This window comes from Bos indicus, chromosome 6 (assembly GCF_029378745.1).
Source record: "Bos indicus isolate NIAB-ARS_2022 breed Sahiwal x Tharparkar chromosome 6, NIAB-ARS_B.indTharparkar_mat_pri_1.0, whole genome shotgun sequence".
Classification (NCBI taxonomy): Eukaryota; Metazoa; Chordata; class Mammalia; order Artiodactyla; family Bovidae; genus Bos; species Bos indicus.
In genome coordinates, this window is record NC_091765.1 from 98,151,903 (window position 1) to 98,178,678 (window position 26,776).

Below are 26,776 nucleotides of genomic sequence, written 5' to 3' on the forward strand. Positions count from 1 at the left end.
AAACGAAAAGGAGGCTGGATGCCCTAGCCATGTGTCTCAAGTGGGTATCAGTCGCTTCAGTCGTGTCCAACTCTTTTCCACCGTATGAACTGCAGCCCGCCAGGCTCCTCTGTCCATGGGATTCTCCAGGCAAGAATACTGGAGTGGGTTGCCATTCCCTTCTCCAGGGGATCTTCCCAACCCAGGGATTGAACCCAGGTTCTCCAGAATTGCAGGCAGATTCTTTACCATCTGAGCCACGAGGGAAGCCCATGTGACTCATGGCTTCCATTATTTTTTAATATATCTTTATTTGGCTGTGCCAGGTCTTAGCTGTGGCACTCGGGATCTTCAATCTTCCCTGAGGCATGTGGGATCTTTTAGTTGTGTTTGGACTCTTAGCTGCAGCATGCAGGATCTAGTTCTCTGACCTGGGATCAAACCTGGCCCCCCTGCATTGGGAGTGCAAAGTCTTAGCCACTGAACCACAGGGGACATTCACAGACTTTCATGATTGAGATGTGAGTGGGCAGAGATGATGCCCAAGAGCTGGGCTCTGCATACAGCATGCCTGAGTGATGCTCACCCTGGGGACAGTTTGATTCTGCTCTTGCAAGATGATCAAGGACCCAAGTGAGACAGGCAGTGGTCAAACCACAAGTGACTGATGAGCAAGGGAGCTACAGAGGGTGTTTATGCTTGAAAGGCTCTGTCCCCAACATCTCATCCACATGTTTGGATGTTTGAATGTCTCATTATTTAGAATCTCTCCTTTGGGGGTTATTTCTATAGAATTTTCCACAAGACACAATTAGCCAACCAATGTGCTCAGCCATTCAAAGTCACTAAATTCTAGACAAGAATTGTTGTCTCACTCTAGCAACAGTTAGAGTAGGGCCGCAAGGCAAAAGAACTCAGGGTGGAGAGAGACTCCTCAAGACCCAGCATGGAGCCAGAACCAAAGAGCAATGGATTTGGTCAACAGAGACGGAGCCAACTTGTTTGTAAATTCCCAGGTGATTCATCCCACCCACCTAAGGAATCCCCCAAGTGGAAGAGGAAGCTGCGACGATAGAGAAGTGAAGATGAGTCAATTGTAGACTCGTTGTTTGACTGCTCTGTCTTGGTTATGTGATGTTACCAACAGAGAAATACACTTGGGGTTTACACAGAAAGGACTAAAACAAAGTCATAAGAAGGAAGGTATCACCGAGAGATTTGGTGTCCTTAATAAAGGAAAAGAAAAAAAGACAAACGATAACAAATTAGGAGACAAAGTGAGGTAAAATCGACCTCAAAACAATTCTAGCCATTCAAATGCCTTTCTTCCTGAAATGGCAAGATTTACACATTTTCATCTCTTCTAAGGGCTTCCCACGTGGCTCAGTGGTAAAGAACCCACTTGCCAATGCAGGAGACTACAAGAGATGCTGGTTTGATCCCTGGGTCGGAAAGATCTCCTGGAGGAGGAAATAGCAACCCACTCTAGTATTCTTGCCTGGAAAATCCCATGGATGGAGGAGCTTGATGGGCTACAGTTCATGGGGCCACAGAGAGTCAGGGACTGAGGGACTAAACACACACAGCAGAACCCCCCCACCCCCCCACCCCCCCGCCACCTTCCTTTGGGTGGAACGTTAGTGGTAACCTTGGACCATAGAATGAAACACAGAAAGTCATATGCTAAGGACGGAGCAGAAAGATGAAAGAATCCAGTCCTCTCCTGGCTCTCATGCTGCCATAACCTGGACCTGTATAATTCTTTCATATGTGAGAGAAATGAACTTCTTTCTTAAGATAAACACAATTCCCACCTAATAGACCCACTGTCAACCTTATGAGTAGCCCCTTCTAGGCTCACTCCCAACATTTTCAGGGTCCAGGCCAAGAGAAGAGGTAGGGCCCCTTAGCTGTGGCCTAACCCCTTCTCTTCCCACGTCTGTCTTCTTTGTGTGGAAATCCAGGCCCAGGCGTCTAAGCTCCTCCCCACACCAACATGGCGACTCTTGGTCTAGGGCTCATGCACTTCCCTTCAGGAGGACAGAGCCTGGGAGAAGCTGGTGCAGACTCTGAAAGTGAGCTCAGAGACACTTGGGCAGGGCATTCCAGGATCCTAGGACCCTAAGGCAAGGTCTAGAAGTGGAAGGAGGTTCCAGGTGGCAAGCCTTTGTGCTCTGTGATCTTCTTGCCCTGTGAGGACAAACACAGCTCTTGAAGGCACAGGAGCCAGGCAGGGACCCAAACCGCCATGGTCTAAATGTGACCCCACTGGCTTCTAGCCCTCTCATCTCCTAATGCCTGCCGTTTCAGCGTTCACAACTTAACAGAGCAAAACCTGAAGCTGTCCAGGTACCTGCTTGTAATCACCTTGGTAGAGTGACCTCTTAGAGGAAAAGTCTGGAACTAAAACTGAACTGTGCCACTTTCCTATTACCCTTAAGTGGAAGTCGCTCAGTCGTGTCCGACTCTTTGCGACCCCATGGACTATAGAGTCCATGGAATTGTCCAGGCAAGAATACCAGAGTGGGTAGCCTTTCCCTTCTCCAGGGGATCTTCCCAACCCAGGGATCGAACCCAGGTCTCCCACATTGCAGGCAGATTCTTTACCAGCTGAGTCACAAGGAAAGCCCTATTACCCTTAAGGCCACTATTTTCTCTCTTTTATTAGACTGTATAATGGAAAGCTGAGCAAGCTTGGCTGTCAGGCAAGCTTTTCTTTTGATGGGTTGTCATTAGGATGACCAAGCACAGTGAATCCATCAACTGTAATATTAGTGCTAGGGGACGTCCCTCGTGGTCCAGTGGTTAAGATGCCACATTTCCACTGCAGGAGGTATTGGTTCAATCCCTGGTTGCGGAACTAAGATTCCCACATGCCACACACAGTGGCCAAAAAAATAAATAAAATAAAATGATCAGTGCTTGTGTTCTGATTGAAGGTGTCTGACTCTTTGGGACGACATGGACTGTAGCCCACCAGGCTCCTCTGTCCATGGGATTCTCCAGGCAAGAATAAGGAGTGGGTTGCCATTTCCCCCTCCAGGGAATCTTTCCAACCCAGGGACTGAATACGGGTCTCCTGCTCGACAGGTGGATTCTTTACTATTGTGCCACCTGGGCAACCTTCTGACTGAAGGAGGAGTCTCTAAATCTTGGGTCTCGTCATTTACACAATTGCCTGTTTGAGAAAACTCTGGGTTTCTTTGCACAAACATTGCTCTCCGGGAGGTAGTGGAATCAGTGGCAAACCCCAGCCACTAAAAATGGAACAAGGACTGTTGTCCTCAGAGGACCACAGAGGGGATGGGAATTCCATCCAGGAGAGGGACTCTCTAAGGAGTGCTGCTGAAATGGCACAAGACTGGGCTCTGAGTGAGCATCTTCTTCTGTTTTTCAAGATGCCCCTCCCACTTGGCACAGAACAGCAAGGTCTGAGACCCGATGTGGCAGTGCCACCCGTGATGGGACCCACTGCTCCAGCTCCCGTCTCTATGAGCAAGGACTTGTTCCTTAAGGAATGTGCCTCCTCTATGGGGCCTGAATGACAGGATGGGTAAAGCTGGCTTCATGAATGTAGCTCTCTTCCTGTAGTTCAGTGATTCTTTTATTATTATTATTTATTTGAGAGGCTGCATCGGGTCTTAGGGCTTCCCTGGTGGTTCAGTGTTAAAGAGCCCGCTTGCATTGCAGGAGATGCAGGTTCAATCTCTGGGTCAGGAAGATGCCCTGGAGGAGGGCATGGCTACCCACTCCAGTACTCTTGCCTGGAGAATCCCATGGATAGAGGAGCCTGGCGGGCTTCAGTCCATGGGGTTGCAAAGAGTTGGACAAGACTGAGCGGCTGAACAACAAACTTCATATGTTGAAATCTAATCCTCAAGGTAATGAAGGGCTTCGGGAGGTGAGTAAGTCACAAAAGAGAAGCCCTCATGAAGAGAATTAGGGCTCTTATGAGAGAGACCCCAGAGAGCTCTCTTGCCCCTTCTGCCCTGTGAGAATACAAGAAGACAACTATCTAGGAACCAGGAAGCAGGCTCTCATCAGACACCAAATCTTCCAGTGCCTTGATCTTGGGCTTCCCAGCCTCCAAAACTGTGAGAAGTAAATGTCTGTTGCGTAAGCCACCTGGTCATCAGTATTTTTGTTATAGTAGTGCAAACAGACTGACAGTACTTCTATTCCCAACTTTCTATTTACATTTTGTTTATTTGTTTTCTCATAGGGAAAATGGAAGGCATGGGTTAACTGATTTGTAAAAAGCTCCCAAACTCAAGGGCTCGATAGATGTCTATGAAGTGACAGGCATAATAAATATTCTTGCCCCCGTCCTTATCTAACTTTTCATCCTTCAGGTCGTGGCTTGGGAGTTAGTTCCTTCCAGCCTGCAGGGTGGGCTAGGAGACCCCTCTCTGTGTTCCCATGGTGCCTTACTCTACCCTATTATATATCAGTCTCCTCCCTGTAGAATATAATTATCTGTAAGTTAATTTGTGGGTTCCCTGCTAGTCTGCAAACTCTGGGGGAACTGAGACCAATCTTTAAGACTGTATCCTCGGCTCTGACTTCCAGCAGGAGCTCAATGATACATGAAATGATACTGTGAATGAATGATTTCTGATACTGCAATCCTTCGGTCACTGAACTGGTAATGATAGATGTTCTCAGACATCTATTCAGGGAACATGCTGAAACAGTCTTTGTTCTTCTGCCTGCCTTTAGAGATAGTCTTTGGACATACGTACCACGAGTATACACCTAATGAATCATATTACCACATTGTTTAAAAGGGAAAACTTGAAAAAAATTTTCTATTTTTATGCTCAGAGAAACCACACTATTATACTCGGCTCACTTCTCATGAATAAAATAGAAGATCCTCTGCCTTCTCATCTGAGCTCTTCAAATTAATCTAAGGTCTGATTGTCCCAAAGCATTACTAATTGTATAGCAACATCATTTATATCACAAAATTGGAAACGACATACATATCCTGTCGCGGAGTGATGGTTAAATAAACTCTGACACTCAGTGAACCCATGCAGCCTTTGATAATGGTGCCTAACATAATCTGAAGTTAAAAGGCAAGACATAAAATTACATAAGCAGTATGACTTTCATCATGTAAAAATATGTCAAATGTATGCATAAATGTAGAAGATATTATAGAATCTAAACTGCGGTTGTGTTTACGTGTTAGAACGGTGGGTGATTTTCTTTCTACTTCTCCGAATTCTGCAGATTGTTCTATTTTACCCTCATGATAAAAAAATTAGAATCAAGAAGTCATTTAATTGCAAGCATCTTATTATTTTCTGCTATAAAACTTTTGGCTATCGATAACTTGTTGCATCCGCCTGAAAGAACTGTATGGAGGAGACAAAGAACAGCCTGTGATGAAGCCAACAGAAGCAAAGGTTCGCAGACTTCCCTGGTGGTCCTGTGATTAAGAATCCTCCTTCTAATGCTGGGGACAAAATGTCTGATCCCTGGTTGGGGAACTAAGGTCGTCCCACATGCTGGCAACTAATCTCAGGCATCACAATTCCTGAGCCCACCACAGCAAAGACCCAGCACACCTTAAAAAAAAGAAAGCAGGGGGTGGACTGGAGTAGCTCCTGCCTAGGGCGTGAGTCATCATGAATCTATACTATGTGCCAGGCATTTCCCATCCTTTTTGTTTTCATTATGTCCTCACAAAAGCTCTAAGAGACAGGTACTACTGTTACCCCCATCTTACAGCCAAAACTGAGCCCTGAGAGCAGTCACCTCTTTTGCAAGGCTGTGGAGGTGCTCAAGTGCAGGCCTGTGCAATCTCTCTTCCACCCTCCCTTTTCTCACCACCATCTTCGATGTGAGAAGAGAGGCTAAGGATCAAAGGGGCACATTTCTAAGCCATACTTCCTCTCACGCAAGGAACTTTGCGTCAAAGGTACAGACTCCATTTCCATTATCAGGAGATTCTGTTTGAGAGAACGCTTCAAATGATTCCTGCCTGTCAGTGGAGATGGTATCCAGGGACCATTTGTCCACCATACCAACTCAAGGATCTCACTAGAATGCCGTCCTCAAATCATCTCTCTGTGCACATAAATCCATTGTTTTGGGGGCAAGGAATCTATTTATAAGTGCTCTCATCGTGGCCAACTCTGCTGATTTAAACCAACATGAGCTTCCCTGGTGGCTCAGATGGTAAAGAATCTGCCTACAGTGCCTGAGACCTGGGTTCAATCTCTGGGTCAGGTAGATCCCCTGGAGAGGGCAATGGCAACCCACTCCAGTATTCTGGAGAATCCCATGCACAGAGGAGCCTGGTGGGCTGCAGTCCACAGGGGCGCAGAGAGTCGGACATGACGGAGCAACTAACATGAACACATTGTTGCCAACTCTGCAGATCTCCAAGCCGGCTTCCTAGTGGAAATGTGAACCTTGGATGCTCCCCACTTGCCGCACAGTGACAGGCAGGCTATCACCGGCGGGTTGCTGAAAGGAGATTCACCCTGTAAATGCTGATGGGCTGAAACCGCTCAGCTGACACCGTGCGTGCACACAAGCACTCTGAGGCTCTTTGTTACCCGGGCATGTTTTCTCTGCACAGAAACCTTCCGGTGTTACCATTTCCAGGAGTGGGGGAGGGGAGAATTCCCGGAGCACACAGCAGGGGACCTCGAGGGAGGCCAGTCCCGCTGGAGTCCAGTGTGTCACTAAAATAAAGCAAATCCTCTGCCCTCCTCGCCAGCCCAGGGAAACATGGACGAGCGAGTGAGGAAAACAACAGAAACATTCCATGAAATCAGTCACGCAGATGGGTCGGAAAGAAACGACAAGTGGGCTTACAGGAACTCCATTTCAAAATCAAGGTCAAATTCAAAACAAATGTGTGAACAGAGAAAAACATCATGATCAAAAGGGAATGAATCAACAGAGAGCGACCCTAAGAAGATCCAATCTGCAGGGGAACTGCCTGGGGATATTATTACACCCCACTGGGCTCTGACTCTGGGTCCTGTCCCTCAGGGACATCAATGGTGATTGCTCACTTACTTTCTCTGGAACCGGACCACGGGGTCAGCCAGCAAGTCGGTGACGTCAAGCTTCCTCCCCTTCTCAATGACATCCCGATGCTTGCGGACAAACAGCCAGCCGATGTGGGAGAAGAAGAAGCCCCGGCGGGCATTGTGTGGGTCAGCGTCCGTCTCCGAGTACTTGTGATGGACTCGGTGGTCCCTCGACCACTCGAAGATGTCATTCTGCAGGGAGAAGGCAGACCTGAGTGAAGGGATCAAGCACCCCGGTGTTTCCTGAAAGTTCCCCAATTTCCCCCACCCCCTGCCTACTCCCACCCCCACTTCCATCCTCACCACTGGCAGACTTGCTCCCATCCTCAGCTCACAGTCCCTCAACCTCAAGTTCAATCCCCGGGGGTTGGTTTGGGGTGGTTTTCACCCAAACAGAAACACATCCTCACTTAGTAGGCATCTTAGCTCATCCTTGCATGTGTGCTAAGTCACTTCAGTCATGTTTAACTCTGTGAGACCTTATGGACTGCAGCCCGCCAGGCTCCTCTGTGCGTGGGATTCTCCAGGCAAGAATACTGGAGTGGGTTGCCATGCCCTCCTCCAGGGGATCTTCTCCACCCAGGGACTGAACCCAGGTTTCCTGCATTGCAGGCGGATTCTTTATTGACTGAGCCACGAGGGAATTAGGATGTGCCCACTGTAGGAGGTTCCGGCTTGTTGAGTGAACTAGTAAGGAAGCCAGAAGAAAGTTCTGGTGGGGACTACTGAAGCCCACTGGGAGATCATTCATGTCCAGAAAAGAGACATTCATCCTCAAGGAAAGGGGCAACCCTGAGTATAGAAGGGGATTAGTTCTTGGCCTGACTCTCTCTGTCCTTCGTCCTTCTCTTCAATGGGCTTCCTGCCCAACACACCAGAGAAGAGGAAGTCAGTAAGTAAAAACCCAAAGAGCTGCTTGACCAAATCTCTGCAAAATGCCAAGGCACAAATAATATTGTCTGAGGACTGCTCTAACAGTGTGTCACAGACAGGAAGGAGGGGACTTGGCTCTTTGAGGAATCTGGTCTGCTTGGCAGCATCCCATGTGGAGAGGCAGGCGGCACTCACTGGAATCCCAAGAGAGACTCTGGTGCCCAGAGAAGCAGACACGTCGGAGTCCAGCAGATTCTGCCAAACCCACAGATGGGGCGGGGCTCAGGCACACATGGGGGATCAGCTGTTGACCTCATGATGGGAGACAGTGTCAGGGTCTGGAGGTCGTAGGTGAGCTATCTGAGGAAGTATTTCAGCTGAAACTGTTAATGAAACCTTAGCTATAGCCATGGGCCAGAGAGATCTATAAATTTTTTCAGCTTATACTCTGTTCTGCTTTTATTTGATAATGCTTTCAAAACTTTGAGAATGGCAAATTAAGTCGGGAAGTAGCATTTTTGATAGGAAAATTGCAGCTGACCCTCGAACAACATGGGTTTGAATTGCACAGGTCCACTTATACACAGATATCTTTCAATAGGAAATGCTATAGTACTTCATGGTTTGAGGTTGGTTGACTCTGAGGATGTAAAGGAACCACAGACAGGAAAAGGCAACGGAAAATTATAGGTGGCTTAACATCTGAGTTGTTCAGGGGTCAACTATAATCTGAAATAAAAATAAATGTATATCGTGTATAAGCCTCTTAAAAAGAGGTAATAATGTTTTATACTGTATTATTCAGTACTGAGTCATGCTTTCATTAGGAATCTGTCATTGCACAGATATTGGCTTCTTCCTAATGATGAGAAGAGAGAGAACTGCTTTATTCTCAAAGTTTTAACAGTTCTTTTAATCAGAAAAGGATTTATGGAGTTTTGTATGTGTGTGTGTCTCTGGCTCACCCAGTGCTGGTGGAAGGTGATTCAATCTTGTTTAACTTATAACTTTAAAAATTTGCTTAACACTTTGGTAATGGGACAAAGAGGGAAAGTAGAAAGACCTTAAGAAGGATATGCTCAGCTTTGAATACAAATAGGAAAAAAAGGTGCTTAGAAGTCTGTGTAACGTGAAAATTATAGCTTGGCTTACTGTGATAAGAAAGAGGTCTTTAAATTTTACCAGTGTGTTGAAACACAGTGGTTGGAAAGAGTGAAAGCATTCATTACTTTTAATCACAGAATCGAGTCAGGAAGGAATTGCAAATGTCAAGATCACTGCAGCCTGGGGAATAATTTATTACTTTTTCATCCAATGTATTGCTTTTATTGCAAACCCATCTGAACATAGGAAGAAGGGGGAACACTCTGTCCCCAGTTCACAGATGGCAAAATTAAGGCTTAGAAGATATGTATTCAAGTTCATCTAGTAAGTTTAATCACGGAACAAAGATGGAGCTCTTACCGTTCTTAGTTCACATTCATTTCAATAAGATATTTCCCTTATCCTTCAAGTTCAGGGGAGAGGGAATCTTTGAAAGAGAAGTCTCATTTTTCTTGTTAAAAGGTTATGTTGACTCTTGAATTTATTAAAATGCAATTTTATAAAAACTAAGTGGAGAGCTCTAAAGGGCTAGAAACATTATTCTTATAAAATTAAGCATGATATAACAACAACAAAAGAGTGAAAATGAGGACAAGTTGCAGCAGAGATGTTTCTTTAATTTCTCTCACCTTGGAGACCTTCCCTACAGAAGCTACTCTGAGTGAAGCAATGGAATGAAGCAAGGATTTTGGCCACATTCCAAATAATTGAGCATACAATCGAGCCCAAATACTTTATGATGTACTTTGAAAAATCTTTTATTTATTTTTTACTCTAAAATTGAGTCCAATGAAAAAGTGACTCAAAGAACAAGACATAAGCCAACAATAGGACAGAAAGGAAGCAAGAGTCACACGCTAATCCCTAGGGTTTTTTTCTTCCTACTTCTCTGCATTTTGTTTCCACACTTCAGGTTGGGTGTGGAAGCCAATATGGGAACAGCATTCGTGTTTGATGAAAAGGTGTGTGCACCAAGGGTGTGTCTGGTACAATTAATAAGTAAGGAAGTGAAAGCGGAGGGCTGATAAGAGATGGCAGCCTTCCGTCAATGAACTGTCCGTCAAGCCTGCATATTCCGTCTGCCCATTCTCTGTGTGCACATTTCAGCAGAAACATGATGTTGACTCCAGCAGCAATTTCTGAAGTCGAAATACATACACTTTCTCACCAATCAATTAAAAATGATGCAACTTAGAGCTTGTACTCCTGGTCGGTTCTGGTAGATTACGGTCTTAGTACCCCATTACCTTCAAAAGTGGGCATTCACCACGTGTTTACTGATCATTCCTGACAGAGGAAAAGATTGAAGGCAGGAGGAGAGGGAAGACAGAGGATGAGATGGTTGGATGGCATCACCGACTCGACGGACATGAGTTTTGAGCAAGCTCCGGGAGTTGGTTATGGACAGGAAAGCCTGGCATGCTGCAGTCCATGGGGTCGCCAAGAGTCGGATATGACTGAGCGACTGACCTGAACCCGACAGAGGATTGGTGGTGGTGAAGGGGGCTACATTAGTTCTAAGAGCGCTGGCTGTAACTGAGGCACAGGTGGGCGTAGGGCGGGAGGAGTGGGAGAGGAAGAGAGCCTATCAGGAGTGCATCCCTCGGTGGCGGGTTTATTATCTGAGGGTCTGTACGGGGTCCTACTCTGTGCTGTCCACGACACATACAGTGCAAGCCACACGTGTGACTTGCATTTCCCTAGTAACTGCACTAAAACAGTGAAATTAGACCAGTGAAATCAATTTTACTCATATATCTTTACTAAACAGACTACATCCAAAATGTCATTCAATATATTATTAGCATAAAATCATTAACGAAATATTTCCCAGGACTTTTTTCTGGACCAGTTCTTCGAAACTGGGTATTTTACACTTCCAGCATACCTCAGTTTGGACCATCCACATTTCTAGTGTTACACACTTCAGCTGCCACGTGTGGCTGGTGCTGACCATATTGGACAGGGCAGGTTTAACCCATGACTTGGGCTCTTTTCTATATGTGTTATACTTTTAAAGATTTTTAAAAAGTCAAAGTTGCTTATGGATGACAGTGAGAAACTGGCATAAATCAAATGAAAGGCGAATGCACTGCACATATCAGACGTACTAAAATGGTGCGATTTGTTTTCTGGAGTTTATCTCAGGGAAATAATCACGGCTGTGTGCAAATGCTTAATCACAAAGATGTTCACTGAACTTGGAAAAACCCTGATTTTCCACATAACAGGATTTTACTTACTACCTTGTGATACATTCATTAATTGAATACTATTTGTGTGTGTGTCCATAGAAATTTTCTGGAGAGAAACATGAAGTACACAGTCGTAGGGTTACAGGAAGGAAGGAAGACTGGAAGGTAGGAGAAATACTTTCTATTCTATACTCAGAAATTTTTAACAAGAGCATCTGTTGGTTTTGTATTTCAAACTAGCAAAAATGGACTTCCCTGGTGGTCCAGTGGTTAAGACTTCACCTTCTAATGCAGGGGGTGTGGGTTTGATCCCTGGCAGGTGAACTAAGAATCCCCATGCCTCAGGGCCAAAAATAAAAACCCAAACATAAAATAGAAGCAATATTGTAACAAATTCAATAAAGACTTTAAAAATGGTCCACACCAAAAAAATCTTTTTAAAAAACTGACAAAAAAAAAAGGATACTGCAGTATTGACATGGAGAGGTGAGCTGGAAAGTCGTTAAGTGAAAGACAAAGTACGTGATAGAGTGATGAATGCATTGGGCTTCCCTGGTGGCTCACAGGTAAAGAATCCACCTACCAGTGCAGGAGATGCAGGAGACACGGGTTTGGCCCCCGGGTCAGGAAGATCCCCTGCAGGAGGAAATGGTGCCCCACTCCAGTGTTCTTGCCTAGAGAATCCCATGGACAGAGGAGCTGGGTGAGCTGCAGTCCATAGGGTCGCAAAGAGTCAGACACGAAAGAGCGTGAACGCAGGAATGAATGGATTCTTGATAAAAATATGTATTTAAGCGTAGAAAAACATTAAAGTATATGTCAATCTATTTATAGCTGTTCTCCCTAGAAAGTGGGGCAGTGGATGACTTTTAACTTTTTTCTTTGTTTGTTGTATTTTCTACATTTTTAAAATAATCAAGTTTTTCTTCTGTAATATGAGGGTAACAAAGTATTTTTAAGTTTCTATATGCCTGAATCAAAACAATCAGCTTCTGCCACCAGCCCCATGTTAGGAAAAAATGATGAGGCAGTAATACTCACCTAGCAAGGCAGTCAGTGATGCATCTTTATACCACGCTTCTTTGATCTCTATTCTTATGAGCACTGATCAACCTATCCCAACTCAAGTACAGGGACAGTGCCCTCGCTGAAACCCACCCTGGGTCCTGTACCTTTATCACGTCACTCCATCATAGATAATGTCCCTAACCGGGTCCCTGCTGAGACTGTAGAAATGGAAATTGATCCTGTGATCAATTATGTGATATTACTCCATAAGCTCAGCCTTTGCGTGTTCTCTGGGACTTGAGTAATCAATCTCAAAAGCTCCACTGAAGCAGATTAGGAAGAACCTGCTGAATCAGAACTACTTTTCTCCCAATCTCCTTTTATATTGAAAATAAATTCTTGAGTCTAATCCTCTAAATGGCAGTAGGGGAACCTGTCTTTTAAGGCCCACCTCATTTGCTCTGGGTAATAAGATGAAGGCCAAGTGTGAACAGCACTGGGCTTGGCCCAGTCAACAGATCTAAGACCAGAATCATTTTTTTTAACTTTTCATTTTGTATGGGAGTACAGTCGATGAACAGTGTGATAGTTTCAGGTGGACAGCAAAGGGACTTAGCCATACATATACATGTATCCATTCTCCCCCAAACTCCACCACCCCCGCCATCCAGGCGGCCACATAACATTGAGCAGAGTTCCTTGCTGAGACTGGCATCACTGGCTGCCTTTCCCCTAGAGGTACTGCAAACAGATGCTTGCTTTTGACCAGACACCCGTGTGGCTGTTCCATCCCCTAATTCAATTGTGCAGCTGCTTACAATTCCAAAAGGGAACGTCTACCAGGTGGTCTCAAAACACACCCCCAGGTAATTCCAACTTGTATTCGTAATACACCTTCGTTTCCAGTCAGCAGTGAAAAAGAAACCAGGGCCAACATGTCAGCTTTGAACTGGCAAGTTTTAGATTAGAGTGTGTGTGTATGTGAGTCTTTTGTGAGTAACGGCATCCTGTCTGAGAAAGGAGTCATTTTATCAAGGGGGTCAAACAGGGAAAGACGCTGTGGCCGCCACTCTTCAGGGACCCGAAGGCTCATTCGAAACAGACTTTATCTCTGTCTCCAAGTCTGAATCTCATCTCCCCCAGTTCAGATGACAACACTGCGCTATTCAAACAGTGAAGGACGTTCGGTGCTTTCCCCACAGTTGATACCAGGTCAGTATTGATTTCCCTCCAGATAACACTGACAATCTGTAAGAAGGGCCCAGAAAGTCCCCAAGAAGGCCTGGCGTCAGCCTTCACCACCTGGCAAATGGCAGCTTCGACAGAACAAGTCCCCACCTGCCGTCTGGCCTGGGGAAGTTTCGGAAGCCGGTGAACATTGAAAAACCAGTTTTAGCATTTAAAAAGTGTTTGCTGACAAAACGTAAAGACTGCAGGGGTGAGTCATGTTTTCTTTTATTCCTCCACTACTTAAATTCTTACACAAAGAATATATTTGTGTAAGACATATTTTTAAGACACATTTTTAAGATGGCTTGGGCAGTCCTCTTGGTAGACTTGTCTGGTAGCTCAATGGTAAAGAACTCGCCTGCCATCAAGGCAACATAAGAGACGTGGGTTCCATCCCTGGGTTGGGAAGATCCCCTGGAGGGGGGCATGGAAACCCACTCCAGGATTCTTGGCTAGAGAATCCCATGGACAGAGAAGCCTGGTGGGCTACAGTCCATGCGGTCGCAAAGAATCAGACTTAGCACCAGCACCTTGGTTCACTCGTTTGCCTTCTGTGAATCTTTCCAGTTTGGGTTTTGGATGATTTTGGTCTGTGAGGTGACCACTGTTTAGTCTCCTAACCTAGATCTCTCTCACTCAATGAGTCAAAACTTCAGGGAAGAAAGGACCTGGAAAACAATGACAGTCCAGTCACCACAGATACACCTCACTCCCAGATCTCGGTTTTTAAATACATTCCCCACTGAAAAGGAATCAGAACTCTTCAGTGTAATGGCTGGTGCCAGGACAAAGGCAGGAAAAGCACAAGAGGAACTTGGTATATTTTGTTACAGGAGAAAGTAAGGAATTGCTCCAAAATACGATGGGGACCTGTCAAAAGGACCCAGGAGCCCATCTGCAGTGCTCCCATTGAACACACTGGGGTACTCAGATGAATAATGTGGGTGTGTTAAGATGAACACTAACAGGAATGGATTAATAAAATAAGAACCCATGAACCCACAATAAATAATTAAGAAGTAAAATGTCAACCAACAAATGTAGAAAAAATAATGGAGCTAGAAAAATCACCATTTTGCAGGTGTCTTGGCAATAACTGATTCAGGCAAGACTCACCAAGGTGTGCTAAAATTACTAAAATCAAAAGGTTGATTAAAATAAAAAACATATTACATCGGCTCATAGGATCTCAGCATAAATTACTCATTAATTACCAATGGAAACATAGTAATCTTACCTTGGAGAAACAGGGTGGACACTACCTTAGCTAAGCGATTTATGTTCATACCATGAATAATATGACAAAGTGATATCATGGGCCTCTTGTCTGATGCTAGGACACAAGATCATTAATGTAGCATTCCTGCCCCAAGTGCCCAATCTGAGTGAAGTTATGAGGAAACTTGAGCAAACCAAAAATGAGGAGTATTCTGCAAAATAATTGGCCTGCATACTTCAAAAATGTCTACCTTCAAAGACCAAGGAACTATTCCAAATAAAAAGGACTAAAGGGACAGGTCAACTCACTGTTATGCAGGATCTTGAGCTGGTTCCTGGGCTAGGACCCTGGATACAGTACTGTATCAACATTAAATTCCCTGGCGTTGGTACAAGCATTGTGTCACTGTGAAATGTCTTTCCCATTAGGAAATGCACACTAAAGTGTTTAGGGATGAAGAGGCATGAAGTTGATAGCTTATTTGCAAAGGATTCATGAAAAAATAACACAAAAGAATGCATACTCTACACACAAAGAAAGAGAATAATAAAGCAAATGAAGCAACATATTAACAATGAGTGAATCTGGGTGACAGGTACACAGGAGTCCTTCATAATGTTTTTGCAACTTTTTTGTCAGTTTGAAATTATTTCAAAATAAAAAGTTAAACCTAAAAAGAAAAAATGTCAAGGGCATCTTTCTTAAAAACCTCAGTTTCCCCCATTGACTCCATTCGTACTCCACCACCCTTGTTCCGACTTCCATCAGTTTACCTGGGCTCCTGGAAGGGCCCCCTGCCTCTAGTCCTTTCCCTTCCACAATACAATTGATAAACTGTGATCACACTTCACATACTCATTCTCCCCAAATATCTATCATTCTCTTGCTTCTGATCTGACAACTTCACCATATCACTTTTCTCATCAAGCCTAAACACTTCTTCTTAGCAATCAAATAGCTTCAACTGGCCTGATTATTATCTTTCCCACTTTCCCACTTGCTTTAGTTTGATAAATATTTACTGAATGTTGGTATGTGCTAGAAGATAAAGAAGGAACAAGACAATCAAGGCTGTGTCATCAAGGAGTTTACATTTTATGGAGGCATAAACATAAATCAAATCATTTCAGATTGGAATTAGTCCCATGAAGCAGATAAGTATGGAGAGATAAAAGGATGACATTGAGACAGGCAAAGGCTTTCTAATCAGATAATCTTGTTGTTGTTGTTCAGTCGCCCAGTGGTGTCCGACTCTTTGCGACCCCATGGACTGCAGCTTGCCAGGCCTCCCTGTCCCTCACCATCTCCCAAAGTTTGCCCAAGTTCATGTCCATTGTACTGGACATATATTCTTAGGCTGGGGGAGGTAGAGCAGGACTGAAATAGGGAAGAAGGAATTGTCTCAGGGAGAGGAAAGGAGTTGGCACAGTCCAGGAGTTAAGAGAAGACCAGCATGTCTCGTGGGTGGGGTGCAAGAGTGGTGTAAGATGAGATCTGAGAAGTATTGTGAGACAATAAAGATATACCTGTCCCCAGTGGTTCCTGGCAGAGAGCTTCAAAATCTGTTGGAATTTCCTAAATGATAGAAGTGACTTTACTGCATTAATTAGATGACTCAGTACAGACCACTGGATAGCTTCAGGATTGGGGCTGGTCACCAGAAAGATCAAACATATGATTAGAGTGCTGGCACTTTGGGAGGAGAAGGGGACTGGAGATCGAGCTTGGTAACATGGCCAAGGATTTAATCAACCCAGCCTTTGTAATGAAACTCCAGTAAAAGCTCTGGATGCTGAGGTTCAGAGGAACTCCCTGGCTGGTGAACCCACAGATAGGCAGGCAAAGTGAGGCCCCTGACTTCATGGGGAGAGGCGAGGAAGCTCTGCATGAGGAATCCTCCCAGACCTCCCACTGTGTGTCTATTCCATTTGGTTGGTTCTGATTTGTACCCTTTATAATAAAACTGTAAGAGTAAGTATAGCGCTTTCTCTAGTTCTGTGAGTTGTTCTAGCAAATTATTAAACTGAGGGAATTGTGGGAACTCCTGAATCTGTAGGTATGAGGGGCCTGGAGACTCCTGCTTGTGGCTGGCATATGAAGTAGGGGTGCCCATACGGAGGGGCTTTCCCTTGTGTTGTTTTTTGAATAAGTTACTAAGTCGTGTCTAACCCTTTGTGACCCCACAGACTTCAGTACATCAGGCTTCCCTGTCCTTCACTATCTCCCAGAGTTTGCTCAAACTCACGTCCATTGAGTCGGTGATGCCATCCAACCATCTCATCCTCTGCCCCCGCTTCTCCTCCTGCCCTCAATCTTTCCCAGCATCAAGGTCTTTTCCAATGAGTCAGCTCTTTGCATCAGATGGCCAAAGTATTGGAGCTTCAGTTTTAGCATCAGTCCTTCCAATGAATACTCAGGATTGATTTTTTTAGGATTGACTGGTTTGATCCCCTTGCTGTTCAAGGGACTGTCAAGAGTCTTCTCCAGCACTACAATTCAAAAGCATCAACTCTTTGGTGTTCAGCCTTCTTTAAGGTCCAGCTCTCACCGTACACGACTACTGGAAAAACCATAGCTTCGACTAGACGGACCTTTGCCAGCAAAGTTGTGTCTTTCCTTGTGTATCTGAAGCCAATGTGAGTGGTTAATTAGAATCATATTGAAGTGCACCCACATGGCGTGGAAAAAGCACTGGTATGTAATAGCCTGACCATACCAGGCTATCTATGTCATGATAACAAGGTTGGATTTCACTTCAAAGGGACCGCTCAGTCACTCAAATATTTTCTTTTCTTGTTAGAGAGTGGTTTCATTTTCAGTAAGTTCTGTGTGGCTGTGGTATGGAGAAGGGCAACTGCTGGAGGAGGAAGACACGTGTGTGGGGTTTTTGCAGTAGTCCAGGCTAAGACTAGAGAGTGGCAAAAATGAGAAGCATGCAGATACAACTGTGCAGCAGAACCTAAAGAGATGGGCTAAAATATTGGGTGAGGGATGATTGGGGAGCTAGAGAAATCATGGAAGACACCCAGATTTCTGACAGGCAAAACTAGGAGAGAAGTGGTTTCGGGGAGAGGATGGAGTAACAACTTTGATTCAAGGCACACTGGTTTTAAGATGCCTCAGACACATCTGGTGAGAGATGCCATACAGTCCGGTGAGAGATGCCGTACATCTGCAATGCGCCACGCCAGTTTTTTCTCCAATCAGACCGATGTTCTACTACTCAGGGACTCGATGCAGTATGTCACAATCATTTCTCTCTCTCAGTGCTATGCTGTGCTAGGTCACTTCTGTCATGTCAGACTCTGTGACGCTATGGTCAGCAGCCTGCCAGGCTCCTGAGTCCGTGGAAGTTTTCCAGGCAAAAATACTAGAGTGGGTTGCCATGCCCTTCTCCAGGGGATCTTCCCAAAGTGAGTGAAGTGAAAGTCTCTCAGTTGTGCCTGACTCTTTTCAATCCCATGGACAAGCCCATGGAATTCTCCAGGCCAGAATACTGGACTGGGTACCTTTCCCTTCTCCAGGGGATCTTCCCAACCCAGAGATTGAACCCAGATCTCCCACATTGCAGGCAGATTCTTTACCAGCTGAGCCACAAGAGAAGCCCAACCCAGGGATCAAATCTACCTCTCTTATATCTCCCTTTGAAAGTTAGGTTCTTTACCACTAGCACCACCTGAGAAGTCCTTCTCTCTGCTGCTGCTGCTGCTGCTAGGTTGCTTCAATCGTGTCTGACCCTGTGTGATCCCACAGACGGCAGCCCACCAGGCTCTCCCGTCCCTGGGATTCTCCAGACAAGAACACTGGAGTGGGTTGCCATTTCCTTCTCCAATGCATGAAAGTGAAAAGTGAAAGTGAAGTCGATCAGTCGTGTCCGACTCTTCGCAACCCCATGGACTACAGCCCACCAGGCTCCTCTGTCCATGGGATTTTCCAGGCAAGAGTACTGGAGTGGGGTGCCCTTGTTGCTCAAATGTTTCCCTATCTTCCCCTTCTTCCTTGCCAATGCAAATCCTTTTCACCTTTTGAGTTTTCAGCTCAAAAATTTCCTTCTGCATTAGGCTTTATCCTAATACCCTAACCCATACTTCTATTTTTGCAGCCCTAAGAGTCAGTTTGAAGCTTTCAAGCAATTTAATGCCACATCATCTGGATAGAGTCCTTCTTCATTATACATGAATCTAGCCTGCTCTAGCAGATCATAAGTTTCTCATGACAAGGGCCATTTCATTTTCATAGCCTGTGTTCTTCACCAGCGCATAATGGTTTATGCACCTTTAAATTCAAAGAGAATTAACTAGCAGATTTACATAAAAAGCTCTAAAGAATAAATAGGAGAAGATAAAGGGTAATCAAATGTGTTTGCCTTGCAAAAGAGTTTTTAAAAGGCGAAAAATTTCCTCCGGCATATGAAACTATAAATTTTACTGTTAATTAAAATTCTTGATTCAATGACTTCTGTAGCTATTGTACCTCTGGAGCTTAATAAAGCATATAAAACAGCATCCTTGAAACATTCCTGTGACAAGAGCTCTGGTTGGCACTGGAAGGAACTAGAACAGTATGATTGAAAAGCCTGAACTTTAATAAACAAGAACCAGAGATGAAAAACAGCTCAGAGTCTATGGGGATCGGGTGGGGGATGCAGCTAAAGGAAGGCTCCAAAGTAGCTGTTAGCTCTAGCTTTATTTAGCATCTTCATTAATGACTAGGAACAAGCCGTACACATTTAATAACATTTTTGGTTGGTGCCAAATTAGGGGGTGCTGCAGACATCATTGAGGGACAGAGAAATAACACAGATGGATCTAAAGAGGTTAGAAATAGGAAGAGAAATTATCACAATGAGATTTGATTTAGGCAAAATGCAAATGAAGGCAGCTGGGAGAAAAATCATCCAAAATGCAAAATAATCAGTGGGTTGGGAAACCTAGAAAGCAGCAACATAAGAGCGTCTGGCAGGAGAGCAGTGGAGTGAAGACTGAGCGGTGACAACCTGCTGGCTCCGCCCCAACGCTTGGTGGCAGGTACAGAGAGAAATGGCTTGTAAGGGACTTGCACCATGACACAGTCTCCTTCAACGCCCACCAGCATTTTTTGGAGAAAATGTGGAAAAAATAAACAAAAATAAGTATGATATTTGGCCCTTCATTTTTCAGTTGTTGGAGGACATGGCAACCCACCCCAGTGTTCTTGCCTGGAGAATCCCCATGGACAGAGGAGCCTGACAGACGACCATCCACAGGGTTGCAAAGAGTCGGACACAACTGAGTGACTCAGCACTTTTCAGTTGTTAGAAAAGGGATAGGACTTAGTTTTTAATGTCCCTCAGCTTCAAACTTTTGTGGTTTCAGAAAAGACTGGCAGGGGGGGAGTGGAGGTGGGGAGAGAGGTGAAGAGAGGGTAGGGACAGAATACTCTTAAGATGCCCTGTCTCTGCACTTTTAAACATCTTAGGTGTGAAAAGAAAGGAGAAAGAAACATTTAGCTTGAAAATATGTTTCAAGACAGATTCCAAATGGACAGAACTGCATGTGAAATTCATCTTAAAATAGAGGTATTCATTTTAATATTCATCTTAAAATCTCTTTCAATAGAGGTGTGGAACCAAATTCACATGTATCAGTAAAAATCTGGTGGCTATTTGTTTGCAAAAATACCCTCAACTTTACCAAGTGTTTCTTTCAATAAAAACTCTCTGTATGCCTTGAAAGTCTGTCATTATTTGCTTACAAAATTTAATCACCTTGAAATGCTTAGGAATACATCTGTAGTGCAAAGAGGGTAAGATTTTATAAAAAGCCTCTGCTATATTTGGGAAGAGTAACACGAGAGACCAGACTAGTCTTATTGGTTGGCATGTCCATCTACAGTTACTCTCTCTTCTCAGGCCACCTCAGTCGATCACCTTTTCCTTCCCTTGAGACAGTTTCCCTCACGTCACCTGTTTCCACTGACCTAGATCCATAACAAAGAAGGAGGTGAAGCATCTTAGGCGGGTAGAGTCATCTTAATCTCTACCTTAAATGGTACATTTTTCTTGGCAGGAAATATGTAGTTTATCCTACCAGAAGGAAGGACAATGCTGGGCCCTATGCAGTAGCCCTGGGAGAATTTCTTCTCTTTCCTGCCTCCCACCTCCTCCCCGTCATCTCTCGGAGTGTCTCTCAATCCTGATGGAGTCACAAAGCAGCATGTATTTAACAATGCTTTGACGAATCCATATGTCACCAGAGACAATTGCCATTTCCTCCTCTAGGGGATCTTCCTGACCCAGGGATTGAACCCGCGTGTCCTGCTATTCCTGTATTGGCAGCCACCTGGGAAGCCCTATTTCTACTTGATACCAGAGGTGACCAGGAGGGCAAGATGCCCTTCAAGAAGGAGATGGTGTGAGGCAGGCATGCAAGTCATCTTCCAAAACCATATCGGGAAGTCTTCTCTGGGCACTGGGGTCAGGACCACTTCTGTGATGGCTGTTGACACAGTGGGAGGAAACCAACCACATCCACCCATCTCAACAGAAGGAGAACATGTTTCTGCCATGTGGAAGAAAGGCTGTACATCTGAAACTAGGGTAGCTGTTAGGGAAGGCGGTAGAACCTGACAGAGGAGCTCTGCACTGAGAGTCAGGACCCAAGAACCATGTAAGCTTCAGGATTCTTAAGCCTGTGGCATGTTCTGGGGTTTTCTTCTCCTTCTAACCAACGGTCACTCCATGCTGCTGCTAACACCCCAAGCTGTCCTCAAGGGCACTGCCTCACATGCAGTCTCCCTCCTTGAATGCACACCCCAGAGAGACCCAGCCTTAGGGGGTGGGTCCCCGATCCTGAATCTGGTACAACATCTTTGGGGTCTCATGACGGTGGTCTGAGGTCTGAGGCTCATATGTGCCATCGAAATGCATGAGGCATGTCACTCCACTGCCTAAAAGCTTGCAGTGCCTTCCTGGGGCTTTATTTTTATTTTTTGGCTACATCACATGGCAGGTAGCATCTAAGTTCCCCGACCAGGGATTGAACCCATGCCCCCTGCATTCGAAGCACAGAGTCTCAGCTACTGGACCAACAGGGGAGTGCCCCCAGGGCTTTTAGAAGAATATCCAAACTCCCTGCCACTCCTGGCAGAGCCCTGCACTGGTGTGGCCCAGCCCTCCTCTCTGGCCTCTCCTATGACCACTTTCTCCCTCACTCACGTGGCCTAGTCACACGGGCCATCTTGCTCCTCCTTGAACCTGCATTACTTGTTCCCACTTCTGACTCCTCCTTCTATCTGGAATGCTCTTCGCCTACCTGTTCCTTCCCTCACGCCTCAGTTCTCAGGCCACGCCCTAAGTGACAATTTCTCTAACCATTCTCTCTAAAGGAATCGCCCTCACTGGCATTTTTTATCATACACTGTGTTTCAATTCTTCAGCTCTTCTCTCTTTCTAAATAAACTTGTCTATTCATTACTTGTTGGGCTTCCCTTGTGGCTCAGCTGGTAAAGAATCCACCTGAAATGTGGGAGACCTGGGTTCGATCCCTGGGTTGGAAATATCCCCTGGAGAAGGGAAAGGCACTCCAGTATTCTGGCCTAGAGAATTCCATCTCTTTCTGAATAAGCTTATTTATTCACTTCTTGTTCATTTGCTTTCTCTCCCACTGGAATATACATGTTCATGAGAACAGAGACCTTGGCCTTTTCTTCTCCAGTGCTGGAAATGACGTTTGGCACATGTATCTGCCAAATGAAAGATAAACAGACACTTGAATGCTGGGAGAGGCATGAGGGCATTGCAATGAGAGGGTGACCTCTAGAGTTAAGGTGCCTGCATGTGCATTCCCCTTCTGTTACTTAAATCTGTATGTCCTTGGAAAGATTCAATGTTTTCATCTGTCAAACGAGGAAAAGAACAGTATCTTTGTACGGGTATTGTCAGATGACTAAAATACTAAATGAAGTGCTGGTATGTAGTCAGTGCTCAGTAACTGTTGTTCTTTTGTTGTTATATAATTGCCAAAGTTCATGGCCCATGACTCTGAGATTCACTTGACTGTATTTATGAATCACACTGCAACTTCCACTTTCTGGTCTGACATGTAAAGAGCTTGGAAGTATTTACTCTCATCTTTTGGAACAAGAAAGATAAAAGCCCAGTAAACTGAAAATCAACAAGTCTTCTTAGATCTGTCAGAGAATTGAGGTCACAAGGCAAATTGCTGCACCAAAAGCTAGAGAGACAGACAGACAGAATCACAGCCTAGATGGACAGACAGAATCACAGACCAGCAGGAGCAGAGGCCAGGAGGAAAAGCCTGCAGCTGGCAGCAGCGTGGCAGCAATACTCTAAGCTGTAATTGATGAATTGCTGGAGGTTTAGTGTGGGCGAGCGTGAGAGTGAAAAACTCTTAGCGGTCCAGTCCAGGCGCCCCCACACTTTCATGAATCTTCCCTCCAGGAGGCCTGCCAGGTTCTCGCGATGATCAACCAAGAAAAATCCCCTTGCTCTTCCAGCAGGAGGAGAAAAGTAAACATTTTGAAATACAAGACAGAGCTCTCTGTTCCCCTTAGCAAGATCTGTTCTTAAGAGAAATTATTTCAGCAGAGCTTAATCAATGGGGATTTTACCAAAGCCTGACTAATCTGGGGGCGGGGGAGGGAAATACTCAGCTCCAGGTCAATGGAAGACTGACACCTAATCATGGGATGGAGGAGGCGTCCCTTCAAAGGATTTTGTACAACAGGGGATTCAACTGAAAGAACTGAAAGCCTTAACTCCTGTTTAAGAAGTCTCTAGGAAAAGCCAGCCACTCAGGGACAAAAAGAAGGTCACTGGATACTACACCACAGATACTGCACACAGTAACACAGCCTAATTCCTAGCCAGATAAACAAAAAAATCTCACACTAAAACCCTATTTCCTCAGTTCCTGTTACCCAGTACATCATGTCCACCTCTCAACAAAAAATTATGGAATATGTCAAAAAAGCAAAAAATACCATCTTAAAAGAAAAAGCAAGCATCAGAACCAGACTCAGATATGAGAGAGATGTTGGAGTTATCAGACTGGCGATTTAAAATAATTACAATTGATGTGCTAAGGACTTGAATAGAAAAAGTAAACAACATGCAAGAACATAGGGATGTTATAAGCAGAGAGATGGGAAGTCTAAGAAAGAATGAGAAGAAACAGACGGAAGTCAGAAACACTGTAACAGATGAAGAATGCCTTTGATTGGCTCATCACTAGACTGGACATGGCTAAGGAAAGAATCACTGAACTTTAAGACATATTGATGGCAGTCTCCCCAAACTGAAATGTGAAAAGATTGCAACAGAGTATCTGGGAACTGTGGGACAATTATAAATGGTGTAAGTTGTGTGTAATGGGATACCAAAAGGAGAAGGAAGGAGAAAAAGGAGGGAAGGCGGGAAAGAGCAAAAGAGGGTAGGCAGGAGAGAAGAAGGAACAAACAGTAGAAATATGTGAAGAAATAATGACTGAAAGAGATGTTTCTAAAATTAAAGACAGACACCCAACCACTGATCTAGGAAGTTCAGAGAGCAAGCACTAAGCAGGATAAATAGCAAAAAATCTATTGTTGAGCGTATCATATTCACCTGGAAAAAAATCAAAGACAAAACGAAAATCTTGAAAGCAACCAAAGAGTGAGGGGAAAAAAAAAAAACCTTACCTGTAGAGAAGTGAGGATAAGAATTACACCAGGTATACGGGGTTTCCTCTTAAGAAACATATCAGCAAGAAGAAAGTGGAGTAAACTATCATAAATGTTGAAAGAAAAATCCACAGACTTGAATTCTGTACTCATGTAAAATATCATGTATGAAACGAGATGCCAGTCCAGGTTCAATGCACGATACTGGATGCTTGGGGCTAGGGCACTGGGACGACCCAGAGAGATGGTATGGGGATGGAGGAGGGAGGAGGGTTCAGGATGGGGAACACATGTATACCTGTGGCGGATTCATTTTGATATTGGCAAAACTAATACAATTATGTAAAGTTTAAAAATAAAATAAAAAAAAAGTGAAGGGGAGATAAAGACTTTCTTAGACAAACAAAAATTGAAGAAATTTGTCACCGGTAGATCTGCCTGGCAAGAAATGACAGAAATGCTTTACAGAGAAGGAAAATGGCACAGGTTGGAAACTCAGATCTACACAAAGAAAGAATATTAGAGAATGAATAAATGAAGGTAAAATAAAACCTTCAACTTTTATTATTCCTAATTGATCTAATAGACAACAACTGACTTGCAATAATAATAGCAAAAATAAAATTGGTGATTATAGCTTATGGATGTATGAAATGAATGACAGTGATGTCATAAGGGACAAGGAGGAGTAAGTGGGAATATTAGCACAGTACCATGAAATAGTACAGTGTTATCTGAAAGTGGACTCAGATTACCTTTAAGTGTATTTTGCAAACTCTAGAGCAATGACTAAAAGAATTTGAAAAGAAGTATAATTGACATGTCAAGAGAGGAAAGAAAATACAATCTTGTAAAATGTTCAAATAAAATCAGGGAAGACAGAAAAATGACTGGAAAACAAAGACACAAAGAACAGGGGCAATGAATAGCAAGCAGAAATACAGCAGATATTAACTCACACATATTAATAATCACTTTGAGTGTGAATGGTCTACATACACCAATCAAAAGACAGGGACTGTTGGGGTGGGTAAAAGAACAAGATCCAACTAAAAGTTGCTTACAAGTCACACTGTTGAGCATCACAAAAGAACATCCGTGTGTAAGCCAAGGGTCAGGAGACTTGAGTTTCAGTCTGGTCTATCCACTAACTAGTTTGTGACCTTCAACAAGTCCCTGATATTCTTTAAGTTCAGTTCAGCTGCTCAGTCATGTCCGACTCTTTGCGACCCCATGGACTGCAGCAGGCCAGGCTTCCTGTCCATCACCAACTCCCAGAGCTTACTCAAACTCAGGTCCATTGACTTGGTGATGCCATCCAACCACCTCATCCTCTGTCATCGCCTTCTCCTCCTGCCTTCAATCTTTTCCAGCATCAGGGTCTTTTCCAAAGAGTCAGTTCTTCAAACCAGGTGGCCAAAGTATTGGAGCTTCAGCTTCAGCATCAGTCCTTCCAATGAATATTCAGGACTGATTTCCTTTAGGATTGACTGGTTTGATCTCCTTGCTGTCCAAGGCACTCTTCAGCATCACAGTTCAAAAGCATCAATTCTTTGGCACCCAGCTTTCTTTATGGTCCAGCTCTCACATCCAAACATGACTACTGGAAAAACCACAGCTTTAACTATAGGTTTTTTTTTTTTCCCCTACACAAAATGATGGAGAAGAAGGATGTGCGCTCATCTTCTTTGAGAACTCCGAAATTGCAACTCACTGCTGAACAACCATCAACAGGAGAAAGTTGGATCCCACCAAAAAAAGAGACCCCACGTCCAAGGACAAAGGATAAGCCCCAACAAGACAGTGAAAGTGAAAGTCGCTCAGTCGTGTCTAACTCTTTGCGACCCCATGGACTTAGTCTAGGGAATTCTCCAGGCCAGAATAGTGGAGTGGGTACCTTTTCCCTTCTCCAGGGGATCTTCCCAACCCAGGGATGAAACCCAGGTCTCCCGCATTGCAGGCGGATTCTTTATTAGCTGAGCCACAAGGGAAGCCCAATAATACTGGACTGGGTAGCCTATCCCTTCTCCAGTGGATCTTCCCGTCCAAGGAATCGAACCAGGGTCTCCTGCATTGCAGGCAGATTCTTTACCAACTGAGATATGAGGGAAGCGCATCAACAAGACAGTATGCAGGGCAAAATTGGGTTTAGAATCAAACCCCACACCCACTGCCTCTCTTTATCTTTCCATAAAATAGGAGGACCTAGGCCAAATCCCTGTAGTTCCCTTACAGATTGAAATCCAGTGCCTCTCTACTAGGGTCTGATGAGTAAATGTGGACAGTAAGGGAGGGGACTAAAGCACCTACAGGTGCTTTTGGTTGGATTGAGGTCACAACAGACCCAGCTGCAGCCAGCAAGGGTGTGTGTGCATGAACACGACAGCCCAAATCCAAAGTTGTAGGTACTCTGTGAAAACCAAACTCTTGGAGACCACTGGATGGCAGGAATC

At 44.5% G+C, this 26,776-nt stretch overlaps 1 protein-coding gene across 1 annotated transcript in view; it reads right to left on the reverse strand.

The window, feature by feature from the left end:
• Positions 1-26,776, reverse strand: part of SCD5 (stearoyl-CoA desaturase 5) — a 176,173-nt gene that overhangs the window by 38,351 nt on the left and 111,046 nt on the right. The window contains exon 3 of the mRNA XM_019963013.2: positions 7,021-7,226. Coding sequence (XP_019818572.1) covers positions 7,021-7,226 — 206 coding nt within the window. The remainder of the gene's footprint in view (positions 1-7,020; positions 7,227-26,776) is intronic.